This window comes from Oncorhynchus masou, chromosome 31, assembly GCF_036934945.1.
Source record: "Oncorhynchus masou masou isolate Uvic2021 chromosome 31, UVic_Omas_1.1, whole genome shotgun sequence".
Classification (NCBI taxonomy): domain Eukaryota; kingdom Metazoa; phylum Chordata; class Actinopteri; order Salmoniformes; family Salmonidae; genus Oncorhynchus; species Oncorhynchus masou.
In genome coordinates this window covers 57,243,826-57,261,974 of record NC_088242.1, presented here as the reverse complement: position 1 = coordinate 57,261,974, position 18,149 = coordinate 57,243,826, and the positions used below count along the sequence as shown (strand labels likewise).

The following is an 18,149-nucleotide window of genomic DNA, read 5'->3' as shown; positions in this document are numbered from 1 at the left end:
TTTCCGACCAATCCCAGGATGACCAGAGGAGGGTGACATGTGGGCCCAATAGGTCAGCCGGTCGCGGACAGCAGACGGAACGTACAGACGCCCAGCTGGACACTGGTGGGAAGAGGGCTCTGCACACAACGCCTGCTCAATGTTCCGCGTCCAGCTCCCACACTACCGGTGCCACCAGGCAAGAGGCTGGGAGTACCGGGAGTAGGATCCATGGGCCGCTCCTCTGTGTCATACAGCCGGGACAATGCATCTGCCTTAACGTTCTGAGAGCCTGGTCTGTTGGAAAGGGTAAACACAAAACGGGTGAAAAACATGGCCCACCTTGTCTGGCAAGGGTTCAGTCTCTTTGCCGCCCGGATGTCCTCCAGATTGCAGTGGTCAGTCCAGATGAGAAAAGAGTGTCTAGCCACCTCAAGCCAATGTCTCCACGCCTTCAAGACCTTGATGACAGCCAACAGCTCCCGGTCCCCCACATCATAGTTTCGCTCCCCCGGGCTGAGCTTCTTTGAGAAGAAGGCACAGGGGTGGAGCTTCGGTGGCGTAACCGAGCACTGAGAAAGCACAGCCTCGGACGCGTCCACCTCCACTATTCTCTCCAAAGAGGGATCCCGATGGGCCAACACGGGAGCCGAGGTAAACAGAGCCCTCAGGTGACTAAAAGCCCTGTCCACCTCAGCTGATCACTGCAAGCGCACCGGACCCCCTTCAGCAGTGAGGTAATGGGAGCCACTACCTGACCAAAACCCTGGATAAACCTCCGGTAGTAGTTGGCAAACCCTGAGAACCGCTGCACCTCCTTTACCGTGGTGGGAGTCGGCCAATTACGCACGGCTGCAATGCGGTCACTCTCGTTCTCCACCCCTGTAGTGGAAATGCGATACCCTAGGAAGGAGACGGACTGTTGGAAGAACTGGCATTTCTCAGCCTTGACGTACAGGTCATGCTCCAACAGGCGACCAAGCACTCTGCGCACCAGGGACACATGCTCAGCGCATGTAGTGGAGTATATCAAAATGTCATCAATATACACCACTACACCCTGCCCGTGCAGGTCCCTGAAAATCTTGTCTACAAAGGCTTGGAAGACTGATGGCGCATTCATCAATCTGTACGGCATTACGAGGTACTCATAGTGCCCAGAGGTGGTACTGAAAGCCATCTTCCACTCGTCTCCCTCTCAGATACGCACCAGGTTGTAAGCGCTCCTGAGATCTAATTTGGTGAAGAAGCGCGCCCCGTGCATTGACTCTAACGCTGTGGCTATGAGCGGTAGCGGGTAACTATACCTCACAGTGATCTGATTCAGACCCCGATAGTCAATACACGGGCGCAGACCTCCCTCCTTCTTCTCCACAAAAAAGAAACTCGAGGAGGCGGGTGAAGTTGAGGACCTGCGCAGGGATTCGGAGACATATGTTTCCATAGCCTCCGTCTCCGCCTGTGAGAGGGGATACACGTGACTCCTGGGAAGTGCAGCGTCTACCAGGAGATCTATCGCCGTCGATGAGGTGGTAATTGAGTCGCCTTCTTTTTGGAGAAGTAGCACCAACGGAAACCCCTAAACACCTACCTGAGCACTCTCGTGACCACCCCGTGAGAGCCCTCTGTGGCCAAGAAACAGTGGGGTTATGACAAGCTAACCAGGGTAGGCCCAGCACCTGGGAAACGCAGGAGAGTCAATAAGGCAGAGACTAATTCTCTCCGTATGACCCCCCTGCGTGCCCAAAGGCGCGGTGACCTCCCTAATCAACCCTGACCCTAATGGTCGACTATCTAAGGTGTAAACGGGGAAGGGCACATCCATGGAAATGATGGGGATCCCTAGACTACAGGCTAAAGCTCTAGAAATAAAATTCCCAGCCGCGCCTGAATCGACGAGCGCCTTATGCTGGGAATGCGGGGAAAACTCAGGGAACGTTACAGACACAAACATATGTGCAATAGATGGCTCTGGGTGAGAATGGTGCCATCTCACCTGGGGTGACGCCAGAGCGCCCTGCCTGCTGGCTTGATTCCCAGAGGAACCAACCCGGGACCGACCGGCATTGTGACCTCTGCGGCCACAAATGGAGCACGAGCGGGAACCCCTTCCGGTCTCCCTGCGCACCTCCCCTCCAAAGCTCCATGGGTATCAGAGAGGGGAAGCGGGAGGATGGAACCACCAGACCCCGATCTGAACGTCCGCGAGTAGCCAGCAGGTTGTCCAGCCGGATGGACAGGTCCACCTGCTGGTCAAACGTGAGGGTGGTGTCTCTGCAGGCCGGCTCCCGACGGACGTCCTCACGCAGACTGCAGTGCTAATGGTCGATCAGGGCCCAGTTGTTCCATCCCTCGCTGGCAGCCATGGTCCTGAACTCCAGGGCAAACTCCTGGGCACTCCTCGTCTCCTGCTTCAGATGGTAGAGGCGCTCACCCGCCTCTCTATCCTCGGGCGGGTGGTTGAAGTCTTCCCAGAAATGGCGGGTGAACTCCTCAAACTGGTCCAACGCCGCATCTCCCTCCACACGGCGTTGGCCCACTCCAGGGCTCTCTGGGTGAGGCACGAGACGAGGGAGGACACCCTCTCACGGCCCGATGGAGCCGGGTGGACGGTGGCCAGATACAGGGCTAATTGCAATAAGAACCCCTGGCAGTTCGCAGCCCTCCCGTCATACTCCTGGGGCAAGGAGAGACGGATCCCACTGGGTTCAGATGGGAAAGGGGCACTCAGGAGAGACCCCGGTTGTGCTGGTGGAGGTGCTGTAAGATCTCCCTGTCTCTCCCAGCGGTCCATTGTCTGGACAACGCGATCCATGGCGGCGCCAAGATGGTGTAGCATAACTGCATGCTCCTGGACGTGCTCCTCCACCTCACTGGCCGGGGTACCTTCTCCTGCTGACTCCATAGTTCGGTTTGGTAATTCTGTATTGGGTGCGTGCTGGTGGCAGGGAAGTCAGGCGCAGGAGAACAAACTTGGTGTAAACGGAGTCGTTTAATAAGTGCTCACAAAACTCAGAAAACCAAAATATACAAAATAATAAAAGTGGGTACAAAACCCGTCGCACACCAGAACATAACTTGCACATAACATACAATCAAACAATCACCGACAAGGACATGAGGGGAAACAAGAGGGTTAAATACACAACATGTACTCGATGGGATTGGAACCAGGTGTGAGGGAAGACAAGACAAAACCAATGAAAAATGAAAAATGGATCAGAGATGGCTAGAAGGTCGGTGACGTCAACCGCCGAACACTGCCCGAACAAGGAGAGGGACCAACTTTGGTGGAAGTCGTGACAGCTACTAGCTACTAGCTAGCCTATTATTAACTGTAGCTGCCTGCAAAAGGGAGAGAAAAAATCCCTGTCTAGGAATTTCCTTAACTTCTTGATGCACACATCCCTGTAGCGGGATCATTTTCGTCAGCAACCGCTGAATAATATAGCGCAACAGTCAAATAATATTACTAGAAAATATTCATATTCATGAAATCACAAGTGCGATAATGCGAAACACAGCTTAGCCTTTTGTTAATCACCCTGTCGTCTCAGATTTTGAAATTATGCTTTACAGCGAAAGTAATCCAAGCGTTTGGGTAAGTTTATCGATAGCCTAGCATAGCATTATGTACACTTAGCATCAGGAAGCTTGGTCATGAAAATCAGAAAAGCAATCAAATTAACCATTTACCTTTGATGATCTTCGGATGTTTTCACACACGAGACTCCCAGTTACACAGAAAATGTTCCTTTTGTTCCATAAAGAATATTTTTATACCCAAAATACCAACGTTTGTTTGTCGCGTTATATTCAGAAATCCACAGGAAAGAGCGGTCACGACAACGCAGACGGAAATTCCAAATAGTCTTCATAATGTCCACAGAAACATGTCAAATGTTTTTTATAATCATTCCTCAGGTAGTTTTTAAAATATATATTTGATTATATATCAACCGAGTGTGTAGCTTTTTCCATAACAGTGGGAGGAACAATGGCCGCTTTACTCAATTGCGCACAAACTCACTCTGAGAGCCCCCACCTCTCCACTTACGCAATGTGATCCTTCATACTCATTTTTCAAAATAAAAGCCTGAAACTATGTCTAAAGACTGTTGATACCTTAGGGAAGCCACAGAAAAAGGAATCTGGTTGATATCCCATGCATAGGAACACAGAGGTTTCAAATTAAGAGGCACTTCCTGATTGGCTTTTCCTCAGCCTTTTGGCTGCAATATCAGTTCTGTTATACTCACTGACAATATTTTTTAAGTTTTGGAAACTTTAGAATGTTTTCTAGAATGTTTTCTATCCTAATCTGTCAATTATATGCATATTCTAGCATCTGGTCATGAGAAATAAGCTGTTTACTTTGGGAACGTTATTTTTCCAAACATAAAAATAGTGCCCCCTAGCTTCAAGAGGGTTTAACAATTTAACGAAGGTGGTACCTTATGAATTTGCATGGCTAGGTGCCCAATCAGAATGCATTTTTGGATTTTAGGTAGAAAATATTACATCCCCCCTCACCCCTCCTCATATAAAGAGTTAACACGGCAAATAGCCCCTGTCCCAGTCAGCTCTACTGGCAGTGCAATATTGGCAAAACCTGGCAGGGTAATTCATGTACCATTTGGTGGGGGCACAAATTCTATCTGGGGAGTCCATTCCTGGCTTTGCCACCCCTTAGGCCCTGGTCACTCAGAAGCAACAGTATTTTATGTTTGTAGGATGGTTATGAATGAAAACCACATTTCCTGTTACTAATTTACCACACACTTACTTCACGCTAAAGGAACAGAAAAAGAACAGGCTGTTCGTTCTATTTGTTACTGAGCAACCTTGTAATCTTTAACCTTGCTCTAATGACACATTCACAAAATATAGTCAATTGATCTAGGACTAAAACAAGACTATGTGTATGTAGGAAACCAGTTAAGCTAAACAACAGCAGTTAGCTCTCTAAGCCGAGCAGTGATAGAGTAGTGATAATGTAGTATGTCTCTTACCTGCTTTAGCATTTCCTCAGTGGAGTTGAGCTTGTGGTAGTGCTCCTCCAGAGAGCTCTCCAGGTCTCGGATCTTCTCTCCCTGGGCCTCCACTTGGTCTGTGAGCACGCTCACCTATAGCACACAAAGCCAACCCACACACAGGACACCTTACTCAGTCACTCACGTTGACAAATACCTCCTCTCTCCTGGTCAGGACTGGAGCGATCCGTATGCTAATGCTGCTAATTCCTCGGACAACCCACAGGTAGTTTCACTTCATTCCTCAGCCGGATTGGAACTCTACGTCAACAGCCATTGTGAAATATCATAGAAGGTAACCTACGCTTGCCATGGTTCACTGAACTACAAACACGGAGCTGAGTAAACTGAGCCCACAACTCTGGCCAGCTCACAATGAAGCAGGTGAAAGGGAAAGCAAGCACCTCTCTTTTACCTGCTCCACCCAATAATGTTTTCAGTCAACAGGCACAAGCCCGTTGGCCAATCAGCAGCGTTTGTCAGAGGGGCTTGAGGAATGTGCTGGCATGTGCGAAAGAAAGGGCTACTGTGGCACAAGGCTGAGATAAAGCTAGTTTGAAGCAGCACACGTTGAGCTAGATAAGACATGACAGAGGCCGAGGAGGAAGAGGGAAAATATAAATATGCAATGTGTAGACTAGATTACAGATGTATAAACTACCAATTACACAGATGTAAAAAAGCATGGAGCGTCCTGACAAATCACTTGAGCCTGATGTTTACAGTACAACCAAATTCGAGAGGCATTATCCAGACATGAAATGCACTAGGGGCGTTCTGTTTGACTGAGCTTCTCTGCTACACACAACCAGCCCCCAGCCCCCCTAGCCTGCCCTGGACATTCTAACATCTCTGTGATATACTGCCCTTCCTCTCTCAATTGAACAGCAGAGCCGTGAGGTCACTTGGGCCTGTGGACAGAGGTGTCACATGTCTCTGTCCCCCTAATGCCTTTACACTCACCTGACGTGACCCTGGTGACCCCTGAGGAGGGGCTCTCTCAATTAAATTAAATCAGATTGAAAGGGCTTTATTGGCATGGAAAACATATGTATACATTGCCATAGCAAGTGAAATAGATAATAAGCAAAAGTGAAATAAACAATAAAAAATGTACTGTAAAAATTACTCACACAAATGTTTCAAAAATCATAGTATGGCTATGTACAGTGTTATAACAACATGCAAATAGTTAAAGTACAAAGGGAAAATAAATAAACATAAATATGGGTTGTATTTAAATAGTTTTTTTGTTCTTCACTGTGTCTCTAATATGGACATACATTTGGCAGGAGGATAGGAAGTGCAGCCCAGCTTCCACCACCTTTAGTGGGCAGTGTGTGAACCAGGTCTACCTATGCAAGGAGAACCAGGTCTGCCTATGCAAGGAGAACCAGGTCTGCCTATGCAAGGAGAACCAGGTCTGCCTATGTAAGGAGAACCAGGTCTGCCTATGCAAGGAGAACCAGGTCTGCCTATGCAAGGAGAACCAGGACTGCCTATGCAAGGAGAACCAGGTCTGCCTATGCAAGGAGAACCAGGTCTGCCTATGCAATAGCAAGGCTATGCTCACTGGGTCTGTACACAGTCAAAGCTTTCCTTCATTTTGGGTCAGTCACAGTGGTCAGGTATTGTACTCTCTGTGTACTCACTCTTTAGGGCCAAATAGCATCCAGCTTGCTCTGTTTTTTTGTTGTTAATTATTTTCAATGTGTCAAATAATTATATTTTTGTTTTCTCATGATTTGGTTGAGTCTAATTATGTTCCTGTTGCTGTCCTGGGGCTCTGTGGGGTTTGGTTGTGTTTGTGAACAGAGCCCCAGGAACAGCTTGCTTAGGGGACTCTTCTCTAGGTTAATCTATCTGTAGCTGTTGGCTTTGTCATTGAAGGTTTGGAAATCGCTTCCTTTTACGAGGTTGTAGAATTTAACGTCTCATTTCTGGATTTTGATCAGTGTCGGGCCGAATGTGGGTATCGGGCTGAATTCTGATATGCATGCATTATTTGGTGTTTTACGTTGTTCAAGGAGGATGTTTTTGCAGAATTCTGCATGCAGAGTCTCAATTTCGTGTTTGTCCATTTTGTGAATTCTTGGTTGGTGAGTGGACCCCAGACCTTACAACCATAAAGGGAAATGGGTTCTATAACAGATTCAAGTATTTTTAGGCAGATCCTAATTGGGATGTCGCATTTTATGTTCCTTATGATGGTGTAGAAGGCCTTTCTTGCCTTGTCACTCAGATCGATCGCAGCTTTGTGAAAGTTACCTGTGGTGCTGATGTTTAAGCCGAGGTAGGTATAGTTTTTTGTGTGCTCTAGGGCAACAGTGTCTAGATGGAATTCATATTTGTGGTCCTGGAAACTGGACCTTAGTTGGAACACCATTCTTTTTGTCTCACTGAGATTTACTGTCAGGGCCTGTCTCTGTCTCTGTCGCTCTGTTTCGCTCTGTGCTCCTCCTTCACTCTATCTCTCTCTAAAAGCTAACCTATAATCCTGCAAGGATGATGGTGGGGCGACAGATGACAGGAGCACCTTACCTGGAGCACCAGAGACTCTTTGTCCCCCTCTAAGCGAACCAGCCGCTCCTGATAGCTCTCATTGTTCACCGGGGAGCAGAGGTTAACCTGCAACAACACACATGGCAAAGAGGAGTCAGAGAGGTGGAGAGGGGGAAGGAGAGGAGGAGAAAGGTTGAAGTCTGTCACTGAACAGGCTAAACAATTTATATCAACCATTCAATGATTCATCCTCACTGACCCAATAAATTATTGTGTTTAGCAACATCTTCGCATATGGTCCAGCGGGTAGGATTCCTGGTTTTCACTCAGGCGTCCCAGGTTCGACTACCGGTATGGGTACACACTGTTTCTACTGCACTGTTGTCTAATCTGCATTCAGTGTCAGATACAGTATTGAAGGCTGCAGCCAAAGGCCTGGCCAACAGCATGCTGGAGGACTGCTCCATTTCAAACACAGTTTCTGATATGAGCTAGTTGGTTGAAGAAAAGGAACCAGTTGACACCCAAATTTAAGCTCGGCTGAAAATCCTTAACACATTCAACATCACAACAATGTTGAATGTGACCATGTGGCATTAACATACAAAAAACCCACTCTTTGACCCCTAACATCAGAAACAAGTGTTTTCACTGATTTGCATAAAAGAAGACACCTAATTTATACTAATTAGATATAGTGTGTTGCGTGAAACCTCAGACCTTAAAGACCAGTGAGATCCCCCTCTACAGAGGAATACAGTTTTTCCTTTCTCACTGGCCTCAGTCAGCTGACGTGGCGCATTAGGACACTTTCTCAACCAACCACTACATCGGTGCAAAGACCCTTGACTTCATACCTAGGGCTTAACACTTGTCTTCCTCAGTCCCTGAGAACTTCTCCAGGGATGTCTTAACATCATGCTCTTGACTTAAGCCTGCGAGCTGAGCTTCTCTCTCTTTCTGAAAACCCACAGCACCATGTGATCATCTTGGGGACCTGTCATAAGGTCTGTCACAGCGGGGAAAAGTAACATGCTGTGACTTGTGTGCAGCGCTGAGCTGGGTTTTGTCTCACTGCACGGCTTCAGATAATCCTGTCTTAAATAGCTGGTCTAGGGGCCACTGCTTCAGATCGCACTGACAGCACACATATATGGAGCAGTTTCTATGAGGTCATCCGGAAGGGCAGTCCACTCAGAAGGCAGTTTCACAACTCACTTACTAGGAGGTACAGCATTTCCATACCTACTTACTATCCATTATCACAAGACCTCTCTGAGACTCAAATGTAGACAGTTAAGAACAAATTCTTATTTACAATGATGGCCTACCCCGGCCTAACCCAGACAACATTGGGCGCCGCCCTATGGGACTCCCAATCACGGCCGGTTGTGATACAGCCTGGAATCGAACCAGGGTCTGTATTGACGCCTCCAGCACTAAGCTGCAGTGCCTTAGACCACTGCACCACTCGGGAGCTAGTAGGTGTTGCACCCTCTATAACCACTGTGGTTATTATTTGAGCCTGCTGGTCATCTGTGAACGTCTTGAAGAACAACCTGGCCTAAATGGCCGTACTCTTATAATATCCACCCAGCACAGCCAGAAGAGGACTGGCCACCCTTTGAAGCCCGATTCCTCTCTAGGTTTCTTCCTAGGTTTCTGTCTTTCTATGGAGTTTTTCCTAGCCACTGTTCGTCTACATCTGCATTGCTTGCTCTTTGGGTGTTAAAAAGGGCTTTATATTTTTTACATTTGATTGAGAGGAGAGGTGTGTGTATGTGAGTGCGCTTAACTTAATGCTTCTTAATACTTAATATTTCTTTACCGCTTAACTTAATACTTACTTTGCCAGGTACCCCATGATTGATGTTGAACATGGTTACATAAAACAATGCACCAAAGCAAAAGCTTTTCCCAGGTTTCTGCTGTGCTGCTAGATGTCCACGAGATCAAAGGGCTTGGTTACATCACTTCCTGAATCCTGACAAAGTCCATATGGAGTTCTTTAGCAGTGATTAGTCATGATACTGGCTGTAAACCCAAGCCAAAGCAGAAGAGAGCCAGCCCGTTCTCTGCCACACAGACAAATGACCACTTTCTCTCCTCTTTAGGGTACGTGACGCATGTTACAGAGAACAGGGTTGTGTACAATACCCACTGGGCACAGGCGTCAATTCAATGACTATTCCACGTTGGTTCAACCAGTGTGTGCCCAGTGGGTAGGCACCAAACAAAAGAAAATAAACTGAAACAGGGAGGGACTACTTGAACTTGTCCAATAAGAAACACTCATATTTGCTTTTTGTTGGAAAGCCTTTTACTAAAATTTGCACTGATGAATATAACCCAGCTCTCTTTAAACAGAGCACCTAGATTTGTAGTACATTGTACAGAGAGAGAGAGCTCAAAACATTTGCTATGGAATCTATAGAGGCATCTTTCTCAGGCTAGGCCAAGCCACAACGGAATTTCCCTTAACCTCTCTTATGCCATGAGCTACATGGCTGTTTGATGCCACTTGAAGACATATTGCAGGCGGAGAGAGTGAAGGACAAATCCAAAGTGAGCAAAATATTATCCCACTGTCTGAGAATGCATGACGACTGTGTACAGTGCAGTTAGCAAGAAGGGCACCGCCTGCTTTTAATGGCCTTAACAAATGTTTCTGTTGCACTTGAGTTTTACGGTGGACAGTCAGCACAGTTACTTGGTCTACAGTCTATCACAGATTACAAAAAGAAAACCAGCCCCGTTGCGGACCAGGATGTCTTGCTCCCAGACAGACTAAACAACTTCTTTACTCGCTTTGAGGACAATACAGTGCCACTGACACAGCCCGCTACCAAAACCTGCGAACTCTCCTTCACTGCAGCTGACGTGAGTAAAACATTTAAACGTGTTAACCCTCGCAAGGCTGCAGGTCCAGACGGCATCCCCAGCCGCGTCCTCAGAGCATGTGCCGACCAGCTGGCTGGTGTGTTTACGGACATATTTCATCAACCCTTATCCCAGTCTGCTGTTCCCACATGCTTCAAGATGGCCACCATTGTTCCTGTTCCCAAGAAAGCTAAGGTAACTGAGTTAAACAACTACCGCCCCGTAGCACTCACTTCCGTCATCATGAAGTGCTTTGAGAGACTAGTCAAGGACCATATCACCTCCACCCAACCTGACACCCTAGACCAGGGGTGTCAAAGTCAAATGGACGGAGGGCCAAATAAAAAATTTAGCTACAAGCCGAGGGCCGGACTGTTCGAATGTTCATTGAAAATTTTTTAAATGACGCATATAGTCTAGTGAACCTAATTGAACCTACTGAAAACCTAACAAATATATTCCAATATGATCAGATAAATAAAGCAATATTTTCTTATGGCTCTGTCAGTAATCTTTAATTTTCAACAGACACAAAAGACAAATTTCCTTTATATAAAAATCCCCATAACATGAACATTAAATGAAAGAAACCGGTATTCAAGGCACCATCAGTAGCCTATATTTTCTATTTTAGCAAAAGTGGGCTAAATTTACTTCAAAGAAAAAAACAATAATAGCAATTTTCTATCATCCACTCAACTGAAATATTTTTAAAATATAATTGGATTGAAATACAATAAAATAAAGTGCAAAAATCTATTAATCAAAAACAACACTTTGTTTAAGGAGAAGTAACATGCAGTGAAAACAAATATTAAACTTTAACTTTTAAACTTGAACTGAGTAAAAACTCTAAATATGTGATTGCACAGTAATGTTCACTTGTTTGAGGTTGAGGGTGATACTTGGTGGTGTCCCATCTTTTCCACAAGTTCATCAATGTTCGGGGTAAGGCTCTGAGCTGAGGAAATCCTCAGAATTGAGTGGAGGTGTTCAGCAGTAAGTCGACTTCTGTGTGATGTTTTGTTCAGGTTCATCAAAGAAAAAGTTGTTCACACAGGTATGTGCTGCCAAACATAGACAACGTTTGAGCAGCCTGGATGCGCAGCTGGGGCATTGTGTCGGGAGGAAACGGGCGAACTCCGCAGCACCCACTGCCGCATATTTTGCCCTCAGTGCATCATTGCATTGGAGGTCAATCAACTCCATTTGGAGGTTTGGTGGTGAGCTTTCCACGTCAACAGCAAATGGGTTACCGAGCAGTTCCAACCTGCTTTTTTGTGCTTCAAAGTCAGCAAATCGGCGTCGAAAGTCAGCGGCAAGCATACCTATTTTATCAGCCAACTGTGCGCTCGGGAACGCACTGGTAGAGAGCTTCTCTTTCATGGTCTGGCAGCTGGGAAAGTGGCTCAAATTTTCTTTCCGCATCTGCGTCTCCCACAGAGTCAGTTTGGTTTTAAATGCCTTCACTGTACTGTACATATCAGAGATGACATGATCCCGACCCTGCAGCTGCAAGTTCATTGCATTCAGATGACTCGTAATGTCACACAGAAAAGCCATTTCACACAGAAACATTTCGTCTCGGAGTTGTGTTGTGTCTTTCCCTTTGCTGTCCAAGAACAGACAAATCTCCTCACGAAGCTCGAAACATCTTTGAAGCACCTTTCCCTGGCTTAGCCATCGCACCTCTGTGTGATAAGGCAAATCACCATGCTCCGTTTCTAACTCCGTCAGAAATGCCTTGAACTGGCGGTGATTCAAACCTTTGGCTCTGATAAAGTTAACTGTGCGCGTGATGATGCTCATTACATGCTCCATTTTCAAGGCTTTACCGCACAACGCTTCCTGGTGTATGATACAATGATAAGCTGTCAGCTCACCTGTCGCGTTTTCCTCTTGCATCTTTTCCCGTATCTTCGCCACCAGTCCGCTCCTGTGTCCACACATCGCAGGTGCTCCGTCGGTTGTCAAACCCACGAGTTTTTCCCAAGGCAGCTCCATCTCATTTACACATCTTGACACCTCTTCATACAAATCATGCCCCGTAGTTGTGCCATGCATAGGACGTAAAGCCAAAAACTCCTCTGTCACGCTTAGGCTGGAGTCCACTCCGCGGATGAAAATTGACAACTGGGCAATGTCAGAAATGTCGGTGCTCTCATCCACAGCCAAGGAATATGCAATGAAATCTTTTCCCTTTTTCACAAGCTGCTCTTTTAGATTGATGGACAACTGGTCTACTCTCTCGGCAATGGTGTTTCTGCTCAGACTCACATTTAAAAAGAGTTGCCTTTTTTCTGGGCAAACTTCGTCACAAACTTTAATCATGCAGTTTTTGATGAAATCCCCCTCCGTAAATGGCCGGGCTGATTTAGCGATCTCTTCTGCCAAAATAAAACTGGCCTTGACAGCAGCCTGGCCTTGTGATTTGGCTTTTTTGAACAGAGCCTGTCGAGATTTGAGGCCTCGTTTTAATTCCTCTGCCTTTTGTAGCCTTTGTTCCATGTCCATATTCTTGTTTTTGTCCGCGTGTTTCGTTTCATAATGTCGTCTCAGATTATACTCTTTCAGTACCGCCACACTTTCTCCACACAGAAGACACACAGGTTTTCCAGCTACCTCCGTGAACATATACTCCGACTCCCACCTTGTTTGAAACCCCGGTTCTCAGTGTCCACCTTCCGTTTTGCCATTTTTGATGGGTATCTGAAAGTTAATTTTACTGTGATGCTGACGACTGCTGTGCCAATAAATATTGAAATGAAGCAGCCTACTGCTCGGTGCGTCACCGTTGCATTGTGGGAAATGTAGTATTGGTGCGTGTAAAAGATCTGCGGGCTGCCGGCTTGCTGCGGTCTGCGGGCCGGTTCTAATAATAAATCAAGATCATCCCAGGGGCCGTAAAAAACCTTCTCGCGGGCCGGATGTGGCCCGCGGGCCTTGACTCTGACATATGTGCCCTAGACCCACTCCAATTTGCTTACCGTCCCAATAGGTCCACAGACACCGAAATCGCAACCACACTGCACATGGCCCGAACCCATCTGGACAAGAGGAATACCTATGTGAGAATACTGTTCATCGACTACAGCTCAGCATTTAACACCATAGTACCCTCCAAACTCGTCATCATGCTCGAGACCCTGGGTCTCGACCCCGCCCTGTGCAACTGGGTACTGGACGTCCTGACGGGCCGCCCCCAGGTGGTGAGGGTGGAAACAACATCTCTACCCCGCTGATCCTCAACACTGGGGCCCCACAAGGGTGTGTTCTGAGCCCTCTCCTGTACTCCCTGTTCACCCACAACTGCGTGGCCATGCACGCCTCCAACTCAATCATCAAGTTTGCAGACAACACTACAGTGGTAGGCTTGAACTACCAACAACGACGAGACGGCCTACAGGGAGGAGGTGAGGGCCCTCGGAGTGTGGTGTCAGGAAAATAACCTCACACTCAACGTCAACTAAACAAAGGAGATGATCGTGGACTTCAGGAAACAGCAGAGGGAGCACACCCCTATCCACATCGACGGGACAGTAGTGGAAAGGGTAGAAAGTTTTAAGTTCCTCGGCATACACATCACAGCTAAACTGAATTGGTCCACCCACACAGACAGCGTAGTGAAGAAGGCGCAGCAGCGCCTCTTCAACCTCAGGAGGCTGAAGAAATTCAGCTTGTCACCAAAAGCACTCACAAACGTTTACAGATGCACAATCGAGAGCATCCTGTCGGGCTGTATCACCTCCTGGTACGGCAACTGCTCCGCCCACAACCGTAAGGCTCTCCAGAGGGTAGTGAGGTCTGCACAACGCATCACCGTGGGCAAACTACCTGCCCCCCAGGACACCTACACCACCCTATGTCACAGGAAGGCCATAAAGATCATCAAGGACAACAACCACCCAAGCCACTGCCTGTTCACCTCGCTATCATCCAGAAGGCAAGGTCAGTACAGGTGCATCAAAGCAGGGACCGAGAGACTGAAAAACAGCTTCTATCTCAAGGCCATAAGACTGTTAAACAGCAGAGTGGCTGCTGCCATACATGTAAAAAATGTATCACTAGCCACTTTAAACAATGCCACTTAATATGTTTACATACCCTACATAACTCATCTTATATATATCCAGTGCCTTGCGAAAGTATTCGGCCCCCTTGAACTTTGTGACCTTTTGCCACATTTCAGGCTTCAAACATAAAGATATAAAACTGTATTTTGTTGTGAAGAATCAACAACAAGTGGGACACAATCATGAAGTGGAACGACATTTATTGGATATTTCAAACTTTTTTAACAAATCAAAAACTGAAAAATTGGGCGTGCAAAATTATTTGTTGTTGATTCTTGTTGTTGATTCTTCACAACAAAATACAGTTTTATATCATTATGTTTGAAGCCTGAAATGTGGCAAAAGGTCGAAAAGTACAAGGGTGCCGAATACTTTTGCAAGGCACTGTATATACTGTACTCGATACCATCTACTGCATCTTGCCTATGCCGTTCGGTACCATCACTCATTCATATATCTTTATGTACATATTCTTCATCCCTTTACATTTGTGTGTGTGTATAAGGTAGCTGTTGTGAAATTGTTAGGTTAGATTACTTGTTGCATTGTTGGAACTGGAAGCACAAGCATTTCGCTACACTCGCATTAACATCTGCTAACCATGTGTATGTGACAAACACAATTTGGTTTGATTTTATACTACTCCTTTCTTTCTATAAAATAATGTTATGAGTGGTTTATTTTGGCTGCATGATGCCCACTTAGGCTGCGGTCAAGTGGTTCCACCTCTTGACGTGCTCTGCATTCTTGGCACAACTTCTAGTCACTATTCCACTACCTAATAACTCACAACAACCATGACCTGTCTTGTACAAGCCACTAAATTAACTCTCCTGTTGACTGTCACGCCAAGCCTGCGAAAACATGTCCTACCATTCCATTTAATTTCAAACCCTGGTATGTCTACTTGGGGAAAACCCACCTTACAAAACCCACCTTCTCAAGTCTTCGTCAATGGCAATTTCATGCCATTTTTGATTACACAGCAGAGTGCTGTGATATCACATAATCACAAGATAGCATCGCGGAGACAGAGGAACAACAGCGCCAAGGCTCTGTTTGCAAAACACACATCAGCTGGTTTGTGCTGTAATGCCTCTCATCTGAATACACGTTTCCAGCGAACATGACACATAAGCTCACCAGGATACGCAACTAGACTCACATTCAAACTAGTAGAAATGCATCAGGAAAAACTATTACCAGAACGGACAGCAACACCTCATAGGAATACCAATGTCATGAGGATATGGTCCGTTCTCATGTTTGTGCAGTTCACTCTTACAGTTTTCAAAAAACTAGGCACTGAGAAAACCTTCTCAAGAAACATACCTCAAGGCAGAGAAAAACAGCCAACATATGAGGCACATGCACTCACCTTTTTAAGCCAAGTGAAATGCTTATAAAAGTCAATATCACTTTCCATGTTGTCGGCCCATTGCTGCCTGAGATTCTTTTGGGTTCTTGAGTTGCTTATCCTGGCAATGGAGTGACTAGTGCTGTGGTGCTCTAGAGAGCTGCAGCCTGGAGAGGAGAGGCTCTAGCTGGCCCTCTATGTGCTGCTCGGTGCTCCGCTGTGTTGTGATAGGATTTATTACCCAGACTGCAGCCTCACAGCTCCCCTCCTCACTCCCCTCCTTGACGTGGTGAGACAACCGTCCAAATCTTTCCGCCGAGAGAGAGCGAGAGAGCAATAGATATAGAGAGTGAGAAAGAGAGAGAGCGAGAGAGAGACGTCTGCTGCAGCAGCATCTGCTGTGACTGAGACTGAGGACCCAGGCAGCCCAAAGAGAGCAACAGGCTCTGTCAGCCGAGACACAGACCATGCCAACTCTCAACTCTCTTCTCTCTATTTTCCTCTCGCTCTCTTATTCCCTTGCTCTCCTCAACGGTATCGCCCTTTCTCTATTTTCCTCTCTTGCTCACTCTTTCCTCAATGGTCTCTCCTAAACGGTCACTCCCTCCCTTTTTCTCTCCTCTTATTAACTTAAAGTCACAACGCAAGCCTGAACTGAACAAGACTGTGGCTTAAGATGTGAGGGAGCACCATTAAAGACGCATACACACCTCTCTCTTCTCTCTCCTTATCTCTTTAGACTAAGCAATGAAGCAACAGCCCTCCTACCATTAGCCTTAGGTCCGACTGGAAATCATTATCTGGACCCCCAATTCCTGTGTATGGGATCCTTCTCTAAAACAAACTCATCCCCCTCCTCACTGAACCATTTGGCTGCCTCGGACAGTATTCATGTACACACTTCAAAGAGCACAGTCAGAGACAGAAAAACACGGGGGGGGGGGTGACATGTATGTAGGGAATGCTGCAACTTGTCTCTTCTTCACAGAGTGTAATTAATCATGGGTTACAGCCAGTGAGGCTCAGACTCAGACTGTTTGTAAACTCGGTGGCAGACAGATGGTGCTCATTGCAGAGCTTGACTGAGTAAAGTAAGTAAAAAAGTGAATTAGACTTAGAGCACAGTGTGATTGTGATGCACGTTGCCTTTAATGTATTTTGTGATCCTATGTCTTATCACCCTACAGTTTTGTTACCATTGTCCACTCCTTCTCTCCTCTCTTTTCTCCCTTAGTCACAGGGATGGATGGGACATCAGAGACATTTGCACATGGGTCATTCCACTATGTAGGTGCCTTTTGAATAGTGTAACTTTTTATTTCATCTTATTTTAATAGTCTGTTTATGGAAGCCCTAAAGCCAAAGGCAAAAAAGAAAGAAAGTAGACTGTTGGAATGATCTTTTCGAATGACTTAGTGTCTCATTTGAACGACTTAGTAAAAAAAGAAAACATTTATACTATAATTTCTTTTTACTTTTACTTAGTCGTTCAAACGAGATACTAACACATTCAAACAGGATACTAAGTCTTTTGAACAGCTCACCAGCTTTGTGCACTGTACTCAGCTTCATGCGCTGAGCAACGAAAGGTAGGCAGCCTGTCCCTGATCTTGCACATCTGGCACCGTTAGCATTCAAATTCTAAAATGGCATGCGTAATATTAGGCTTTATTAGTTGAGTGACAACATATGTCATTTGCTAGATTATTGTTATCTATGCGCTGTTGAAAATGGTGTTTTACCAGAATAAAATTAAGCTACCATAGACAGAACTCTCATCTGTCTATAGCTGCTGAACGGGGCTTACAATAGATTTTATTTTGATTGTTCATGGTTCAGCATCAGCTTTGGTAGTTTTGCTTTAAACAATCAGTGTACAGTATATGGTAATTTTTAGATACACAAGGTAAAGTTGATAATGTCTTAACGAGGACAGGATGTCACGCCCTGGTCGAAGTATATTAGGGTCCTGTTTCAGTCGGTGAGCATTTATTTGGTCAGTAAAAAGTAGTGGCCCCAGGACTTGTGTGACAAAAGCGTGGGGATATAAAATAAATAAATAAAATATATTGTGTTTGTCTGCATTTTTTGTCAGGCCAGGGTGTGACATGGGTTTTTTGTGGTGTGTTTTGTCTTGGGGTTTTAGGTATCGGGATTGTGGCTTAGTAGGGTTGTCTAGAAAAGTCTATGGTTGCCTGAGGCGGTTCTCAATCAGAGGCAGGTGATTATCGTTGTCTCTGATTGGGAACCATATTTAGGCAGCCATATTCTTTGAGTGTTTCGTGGGTGATTGTTCCTGTCTCTGTGTTTGTTTGCACCAGAATA

At 46.1% G+C, this 18,149-nt stretch overlaps 1 protein-coding gene across 4 annotated transcripts in view; it reads right to left on the bottom strand.

Moving 5' to 3' along the window:
* The window catches only part of LOC135524159 (liprin-beta-2-like), a 126,400-nt gene that overhangs the window by 49,498 nt on the left and 58,753 nt on the right, over positions 1–18,149 (bottom strand). For all 4 annotated transcript variants that reach the window (XM_064951418.1, XM_064951419.1, XM_064951421.1 and 1 more), the window contains 2 exons: positions 7,554–7,640; positions 4,992–5,105 (listed from right to left, as the gene is read on the bottom strand). In XM_064951418.1, the coding sequence (XP_064807490.1) occupies positions 4,992–5,105; positions 7,554–7,640 (201 nt within the window). The remainder of the gene's footprint in view (positions 1–4,991; positions 5,106–7,553; positions 7,641–18,149) is intronic.